The sequence below is a fragment of the Quercus robur genome, chromosome 9, assembly GCF_932294415.1.
Source record: "Quercus robur chromosome 9, dhQueRobu3.1, whole genome shotgun sequence".
Taxonomy (NCBI): Eukaryota; Viridiplantae; Streptophyta; class Magnoliopsida; order Fagales; family Fagaceae; genus Quercus; species Quercus robur.
Window position 1 is genome coordinate 50,272,850 of NC_065542.1, and position 9,023 is coordinate 50,281,872.

At 35.7% G+C, this 9,023-nt stretch overlaps 1 protein-coding gene across 1 annotated transcript; it reads right to left on the reverse strand.

Annotated features, from left to right (window-relative positions):
• Window positions 1-7,749: 7,749 nt before the first annotated feature.
• Window positions 7,750-8,319, reverse strand: LOC126701160 (uncharacterized mitochondrial protein AtMg00310-like). The gene has a single exon (XM_050399282.1). The coding sequence runs from the start codon at window positions 8,317-8,319 to the stop codon at window positions 7,750-7,752; it is 570 nt and encodes a 189-aa protein (XP_050255239.1).
• Between the last annotated feature and the right edge of the window lie 704 nt (window positions 8,320-9,023).

The window sequence follows — 9,023 nt, forward strand, 5'->3', positions numbered from 1 at the left end:
TTAAAAATTAATTAAAATGATTTAATTGATTTTTTTATTCCTTTCCTTTTTCGGAAGAACATATTCATGTTCTTTGTGTTTTTAGCAAATTAATCCATATTCATCTTTCCCCAAAAAATGATTCATATTTTTAGCAAATTAATCATTGTTTTCTTATAATTTTCTTTGTCTTTCTTGTACTTTCTTTATAACCAAACACATCAAAACAAAATAAATTAATTAAATGTCTTTCTAGTCTTTTCTTCACCATAATCAATCTCCAACAAAGAACCAAACTCAAACCTAGATTTCCAGCAAAGCAACCAAACCCATAGATCCAACAACCAAACAGATTTCTAGCAAAGCAAACCTTAGCCTTCAAACCCCCAAATCAAGCAAACAAAACACAGCATCACCACCAAATCAAACAAAAACAAACAAACCCAAATCATCATGCTTGTTTGCTAAACAAACCCAAATCACCTTCAAAGAACATGAACATCACCACCACCGACTAGGCCACACAAACATAGTACAAACACGTCATTAGGTGGTTGTACTTGTGTTGTACTTGCTGTATAATTTTTCAAAAATTGCTCATGTCACTATGTCCTACCTACGCCTATACTAGTGTCCATGCTTCCTAGTTTAAAATAGAAGAATTTCATCATTTTTCTATTGCATCTTTAGAAAAAAAAAAAAAAAAACCCATTGTAGTTTATTTATTTTAATTGATAAGTTACACACACGCCATGGGTCCTAAACCCAATGTTACTATTCATTCCATTATTGAGGGAAAAGAATTCTCTCAACTAAAGATTATTATCTGTAAAAAATAATTTAAGAAGAGAGACCCTTTGTTGTTTGCACATTTGTCCCAATTACCAAACAAACAATTGAATAAAAGGGGAGTGATAGTTTTACAATTTCTGAATGGTCAACAATGCATGTGACATGACCATGCCATTTTTCACATTTTCTAATATTTTTCACAAAGACAAGACTTTGAATCTCGTAGCTCCACTCAAACTAATTAATTTATAAGTTTGATAAAGATCTCTATAGATAGAGTTTCGGAAAATTCTTGCAACTTAAAAGTTAAAACTGAAAAAACAAAAAGAGTTAATAGCATCCTAATTGAAATGGAACAAAAAATAATCTAAGATCTTAAAGATAGAGGATAAAAAAAATAATGAAATGAGAAAATGCAAAGCTTAGAGCATTTAACATAGTAGATAAATTTAGCATGTGGTCTCTTAACACTTACTCATGATATTAGTGCACTAATTTCAGCATTACATATTGGCTATCTGGTCTCTACATGATCTCAATCAAGGAATTATCACATAATCTATAATTGTCTTCATCACAAACATAATAGTCTATTAAGGCAATTACATCATCCTCAGCTCTCATAACCCTCTTACCCATTCCCAGCTCCACCTTGTCTTGGATCACACCAAAAACCATCTCCATTAATTATACAACAACAAACACCCACAACCAGCCTAACTATCTCTCAAATAAACACAGCCAACAACTCATCCACCCTTAACTCAGTTCCCCAACTCACTTCAAACCACCCAAATTCACCAAAGCCAATTCACCCATTACCAAACTCACCACCAACTCAACCTACTCACTCTAACGAGTTGGATTACTCACCCCAAACTTCAATTTAACTCGCCTATAGTTACCACTCAACCTTCTCAACTTGACCACTTCTACCACCAAGTCCACCACACAGTCCCCTCCCCTCACCCATCTATACTTGGTCACCAAGAAAAGAACCACACCATTGTCTAATTACTTATACACAAACTCACTTCTACTACCTTACCATCTTATCACTGAAACATGATCAAGAAAACCATTACACCACCCCAAAGTTGAACCTCCACCAGCAGTAGCCAAGTTAACATTACTGCAAAACCTAACATCCCACTTTATTTGTATCAACTTTATTTGATAAGGATTGAAGCCAATTTATCAATAGAACATGTTTTTACCCCAATTGCCAATTACCATTTTACCCCAAACACATATGCAGAAGCCCAAAAAAAAAAAAGAAAAAAAAAAGAAAAAAGAAAAAAAAAAGGGGAACTTAAAAGCTACGGTCTTTAAAGAAGGATGTGGTTGATTTCCATCAGAGCAGATGCTATGGGTGAAGGAGAACGACAAAGAGCTCAGTCATGGAATCTCTTTCTCTAGTCATCAACTAGTGACAGGCTTTGACATTTGAAACCACCATTGGCATACTCTACTCTAAAACTCTTAAGACTATTTCCTTTGCCCCTAAACAAACAAACAAACAATTAGCAGCGAAAAAAATACGAAACACATTCTAACACTTACTTGACAAACAAATCCCACAAAACATTACACATACATTTCATGGGCTTGTTGTCCCCAGCCCATCCAACCTTAAAATTCATTCAATCTAAGCCATCTTATATTCAGCAATACTCTATTGACAAACAAATCCCACAAAACATTACACATACATTTCATGGGCTTGTTGTCCCCAGCCCATCCAACCTTAAAATCCATTCAATCTAAGCCATCTTATATTTAGCAATACTCTATTGGAAAAAAGATTCGAACCCATCATCCCCATTGGAAAAAGCCCAACCCAACAAATTGAAAACCCATCATCCCTATCTCCCCCATAGCTGCCAGCACTAACTCTATGATGCCGTTTGGGGTGGGTGTTTGCGTTTTTAGATTTTTTTTTAACGTGAATAGTAACATTATATGGGTTTATTGTGCAGGGGACAAAAATTACTGTTCACACACTGTTCATCACTGTTTCACAACACTGTTCACACACTAAAAAATATTAAAAATGGATCCCACGGTACTATTCACACATTTAAAAATTATTTTGCTACAGTATTTTCAGTTTTCAGTTTCAGTAACAATAAATTCAATCCAAACGAAACCTATATGTTCAATCAATCCTCTGTTCCTTTCTCAAACTCAAATAAGCCCCTTTTTTCCATTGGAATCTCTCTCTCTCTCTCTCTCTCTGGTTATCAACTAGTAGTGACAGGTTTCAACTAGTAGTAATTGAATTATAAATAAATAAATTAAAATTTTATTTTTATCTTCTTTTGAATTAAAAAAACAATATTTTTATTGATAAAAAATAAAAGAATAAAAAGGAGGTCCCATCACGTATGAGAAAAAAAAAAAAAAAAAATCCCTTTGTTTTGTTCACTCCGACTCAGAGTCGGACAGACTGACTTAAACACAATTGCATTCTAATAAAAGATATACATCCAAAATGTAACAAATTAGAATTGTAAATGATCATCATCATTACTTAATGAGCTAAGTACAAAGAATTCAAAAATCATATTAAATCTAAAGGCTAAATATACAAAAAAAAAAAAAAAAATCATCAACAACATGTAGATCATCAATGACAGTAATGGCACTTGGACTTCTTGTAGAGATTAATCTCTGTCTCAGGCTTAGGGATGTCTCTCAAATCCACCAATTGAATCTTTCTTTTGACCTTTTGAACTTATTGGTATACAAGTTGTAGCTTTCTTTTTGATGCTTCAAGTTTCAACTCCAATGACTTCCTCTTCTCCTCTTCCTCCTTTTGCGCTTTCCTTTGCCGCCATGCAGCCAAATTAATCTTGACCACAATCCTCTCTTTCTTTTCACTATTCCTGGCAGCAGAAGACAACGTTGAGATCGCTTCCTTCTTGTTACCATCATCTTGCTGCTTTAAAGGAAACCCAGAAGCAGAAGTAGAAGAAAGAGTCTTCTTCATACCCATACGAGGGTTAGCATCTAAACCCATAGCCACACGAGTGCTTGCATCTAAACCCAGAAGCATAGTCATAGCCATGACTACTGAAATCTTTGCTGAAACAGGGAGAGAGTATTATTGCGTTTAGGTTTTTGTTGCCAAAGTGGGATATGTATATTATATAGATTTACTACATCACTCTCCGACTCACACACGGAGACGGAGAGACTCTCACTCTCTGTTTTGTTATCACCGATTCAGACGAAGAAAGTATCTTTTAACCCCATTGTCGAAACCTTTGAATATGTTTCATGGGATGATGAAGTTGAAGCCGACGAGCAAAATATAGCAAAGTCAATCCTAAAAATGTCTTCTTCTTTTGAGGAGAGTAATTTTGACGATGACTACCACGAGGGACTGGTGGTGAATGATGTTTATGAAGATGATGAAATTTTGGAGGAATCAAAAAGAAGAAAGATTTCTGGGGGTGCTTTTGTTAATCCATTGTTGAATCCAGTAACATATCTTTCTCAGTGGAAAGCTGTTAAAGTTAAAACCACACCACTATTGAGGTCAAACTCACCAAGGAGGTCACCCAAATATTTTGGGAGAAGAATTTCTGTGGCCCAAGAGATGAACTCTGTTCGAAATAGAAACTCTAATGTTAATCCATTGTTGAAGCCTATAGAAAATCTTGCTAAGTGGAAAGCCTTAAAGGTTGGAGAGAGCTTTTAATAGATATATAAGGCTGCTGCTGAAGCTTAGAATCATGCCCCTCCTGCTGTATGTGAAGACAAGGCCTGTGATATATGTTTCTGTCTGCTGAAGTAAGTGCGTGCAGCTTCTTGCTGCATGTTTTTTTTTTTTTTTGGTATTTTTTATTGCTGTTAGTTTCAATAATATTTACTTCATTCATGTTTTCGGTATCTATATTTTCTTAGTTCTTTTGTGAAATTCAATTTGGCTGTTTGTTACATTTGCTTTCCTGTTGTGATTTCCTGTTTTGATCCAATTGAATTTATTCATTATTGTATCCATATTCTTTCTGCCATAGTTGTAACCTCTAGCTCTATCACAAGATGAAATAATCTCTTGAATGGTGTTCAATATATTTAAATTATATCATTCTTCTTCTAAAAAAAATAAAAAAAATTAACAACAATAATAATAAAAAGCTTGTGAATTTTTGTGTATGTGTTAACTAGAAATTAAATACATAAAAGACTTTTTTGCTTTATGCAAATGAAGATGCAATATGTCATAGTTAATATTTGCTTAGGCCCTTGCATAAATGAGAAGTTGATTGGCACTAGAATTATATATTCAGATTTCATGAGTAATGAAATACTTAGAAATCGTCTGTTTTGGTATCAACTCTTGTAAACGGTTTAATCACTAATTTGTCCATGAAAACGCTTTCAAAAACTAGAATGCACAGCATTTAGCAGAGATTAGAAGAATAGAAAGACAGACAACTGATGAAGGATATGCACGGTATATGTTCGATGTATGTTTTTGCTCTGCTCAGCTGCCAATTGCTGGCTCTAAGTTATCCTCACATTTCTTGCAATTGGCAGTATTATGGATTGCTTGTAATTTTTTTTTTTTTTTTTTTTTTTTTTTTTTTTTTGTGTTTTTACCACTTCCAACTTCAAACTCACATTCCCAAAATGGCTGACATGGTGGCAGATGAAAGGTATCTGCTTCCCATCATTGAGAACTAATTTTAATCTATAACCAAACTAAATATGCATCCTCCTTCCAAATATGATGTAAAATTTTAATTTTAGCAATCAATTTTCTAATTTCATTTAGGTAATATTTTCCATAACATTACATTGATTAATTTTCTCATTAAGAATTACATTAGTTACATAATCTACGCTTGAAGAAATTGACATTAAGCAGGGAAGGGAACACTATGTAAAACTAGCACACTTGATCTATTTATAGACATAGAGCTTGAAGAAGTTGACATTAGGCAGGAAAGAGAACAATATGTAGAGCAAGGACACTTCCCTCCCTGAGAATGTAAAGCTAGTAAACTTGATCTATTTATAACAATATATTGGACAATTGTATTGGTACATGAATTGTTACTCATAAATAATCATACTAGACTTTGACCTATTGACAAGGCAAGTTTGTTGTTTGATCTATCTGTAAACATACATCAAATAATTATATTGGTACATAAATATTTAGAGATAAATGACCATACAAGACCTTGACTTATTGACTAGAAAAATCTGTTGTTGGGATAAACATAACTCAGGTTGGTTACCACATTTCTAATATGAATGGAAAAATAAAATTTTGAAGCTTTTGAATTTGGTTTGGCCCCTCCTTCCGAAGTCTTTAAACCTCATGTTTGATCCCCCTTCCACATGTTTCTAGGCATATCACGCCTTTCAAAGCCTCAATAAACCCGATTTCCGGGCTTATCACGCCTTTTTAAGCTACAATAAAGCCTAACTGTTGTAAAGCTACATGTGCCATCCATTATACTCATAACCATGATATTGAGGTAATTTGTTCTGGATACAAGGAAGAAAAAATATTTGTTTCAAGGTGTCAGTTATGAGAATTTTATAGCTAAAGTGCTAAAAGAAAAATAGGGGAAAAGCATGATGGATTACATGGAAAGGATAAAGAAGCAATAGAATGGTAAACCCTTAATAAAATATTTCAAATCAAACTAGAAATGGGGCTATTTGTGGCTAGTCTAGTGAACAATTTAAGATATATATATATATATATATATATTTTTTTTTTTTTTGATGAGAGAAACCGAAACTACAAAAGCAAAGAAAACAACACCAGAACAGGACAAGAACAGCCAACAGGCTAAGAACATTCCATTTGGATTAGGTGATGGACCATCGGGGGAGAACATCCCTTTCACACCTGACTTGCAGCACTATATCTAGCATGATGAGCAAGCTCATGGGCCACCCTATTGTGCTCTCTTCTCAGGTGACATAACTTCCAACACCTAAAAGACTTAAGGAGGTCCTCAATGCCCTGATATAAATGGCCTAGGCTACCATTTGATTCTTATGATAGAATTTCTTGAACCATTGTAAGAGCATCAGATTCAAAAATGACCTGTGTAAGCGCCATTTCCTTAGCCAAAAGGATCCCTTTTTCTAGAGCCACGATTTCAGTTTCTAAGCTCGAATATTGGCCTTGGAGGACTTCATAGAGGGCTGCCACTGTTTCTCCTTTACTGTCTCTAATTATCACCCCGACACTAGATGGACACCCTTCATTGGAAGTAGCACCATCCACATTGATCTTGACCCACCCCGATGGAGGAACCTCCCACCTAGTCGCCTCATTATTTTGGGGTTGACAACACACATCCATAGCTTCTTTAAACTCCCACCTCATTGTGTTTGCAGAAAACCAAATTTGTTCATCAGAGTAACTTACATTCTCGAAGACATTTTTGTTTCTGCTATACCATATTGTCCAAGACGTTACAAGAAAAATCTCCAAGTCTTGAGTAGTGCCTCGTTTAGAATTTTTAAAGCAATATTTGATACATCAAGCTGACTTCCTCGCATATTCACCAGGCAACCGTCCCATCTGTTCCACACTTGTAATGCCAAATCACATTGAAATAATGCGTGGGTTATGGATTCCATCTCTTGATCATAAATAGGACACAATGGCCCAATTTTTACCCCCCTTTTACATAAGTTCAGTCTAGTAGGAAGACCGTTCATGCAGGCCCTCCAACCGAAGATTCTAATCTTTGCTGGAATCTTTAGATGCCACATTTTCTTCCACAGGGGAGTCCTTGGGTCACCAGAAGAGCATTTGCCAGATTCAACAACATCTACCAAACCAAGGGCAATGTAATATGCACTCTTCACCATAAAGTCACCCTTTCTATTTCCTACCCAAATAAGTTTGTCCTCTAGCAAATTGAAACTCAGTGGTATGTTTAGAATTGCCTCAGCTTCAAAAGGAAGGAATAAAGTACAAATAAGCTCAGCTTTTCATTTCCTAGATTCATGGTCTATAAGAGCTGAGACCATCGGAAAATCATCAAAAAGGCTAGGAGGAGAGACAACCTTATATGTAGTAGGGGTAGGGAGCCATTTATCATCCCAAACGTGAATTCGCTGACCATTCCCCACTCTCCATCTAGTGCCACACCTTATAACTTCTAAAGCTCGAAAAATACTATGCCAAGCATAAGATGGGCAGCAGCTAAGCTTTGAGTTCAATACATCACCATGTGGGAAATACTTTGCTTTGTAAATTAGAGCTAAAAGAGAATGGGGATTAGAGAGCAATCTCCATCCTTGCTTTGCTAGCATGGCCAAGTTGAAAGCTTGGAAGTTCCTAAACCCCATGCCCCCTTTTAGCTTGGATTTGCAAAGATTCTTCCAGCCCACCCAAGCAATCTTTGATTCTTGATCTCTTTGCCCCCACGAGAACCTTCTCATCATGCCTTCAATTTCATCACAAAGCCCTTTGGGTAAGAGAAAACAGCTCATAGCATACGTTGGAATGGCTTGGGCAACCGCCTTTATGAGAATCTCTTTACCACCAATAGATAACATTTTTTCTTTCCATCCGAATAATTTCTTTGCAACCTTCTCCTTTATTTCAGTAAAGACCTCTTTTTGGACTTCCCAATAATTAAAGGTAGCCTAAGGTATTTGTTATGCTTTGAATCTTGCATTGGACCCATGACTTCCATAATCTCATTTTTAAGCTCCAGGGGGGTGTTAGTGCTAAAAAAGATTGAGGACTTATCAGCATTTTTCTTTTGTCTAGAGGCTGCTTCATAGAGGTCAAGAATAGCCATTAGATTCTAACATTCCTATGTGCTAGCCTTGCAAAACAATAGGCTATTGTCGGTGAAGAAAAGGTGGGTGACCATTGGACACCTTCTACAAATAGAAACACCACTGAGCATATTGTTCCTTACTGCATTATATATGAAGGAAGAGAAGCCATCTGCACAAAGGAGAAATAAATAAGGAGAAAGGGGGTCTCCCTGACAAAGACCCCTCGAAGGCAAAATGCACCCCTAGGCCACCCCATTAATCAAAACAGAGTAAGTAACAGTAGTAATACAACTCATAATAGTGTTGATCCATTTTTCATGAAAACCCAATCGCTCCATAACTTTCTCAATGAAACCCCACTCAACTCTATCATATGCTTTGCTCATATCGAGCTTGACAGCCATATAGCTGTCCTTTCCATCCCTTTTATGATCAAGATAGTGCATTAATTCAAAAGCAACTAACACATTATT

Excerpts from the sequence above, each read along its gene's own strand:
- LOC126701160 (XM_050399282.1), bottom strand. The coding sequence starts at position 8,319 with ATGTTATCTATTGGTGGTAAAGAGATTCTCATAAAGGCGGTTGCCCAA.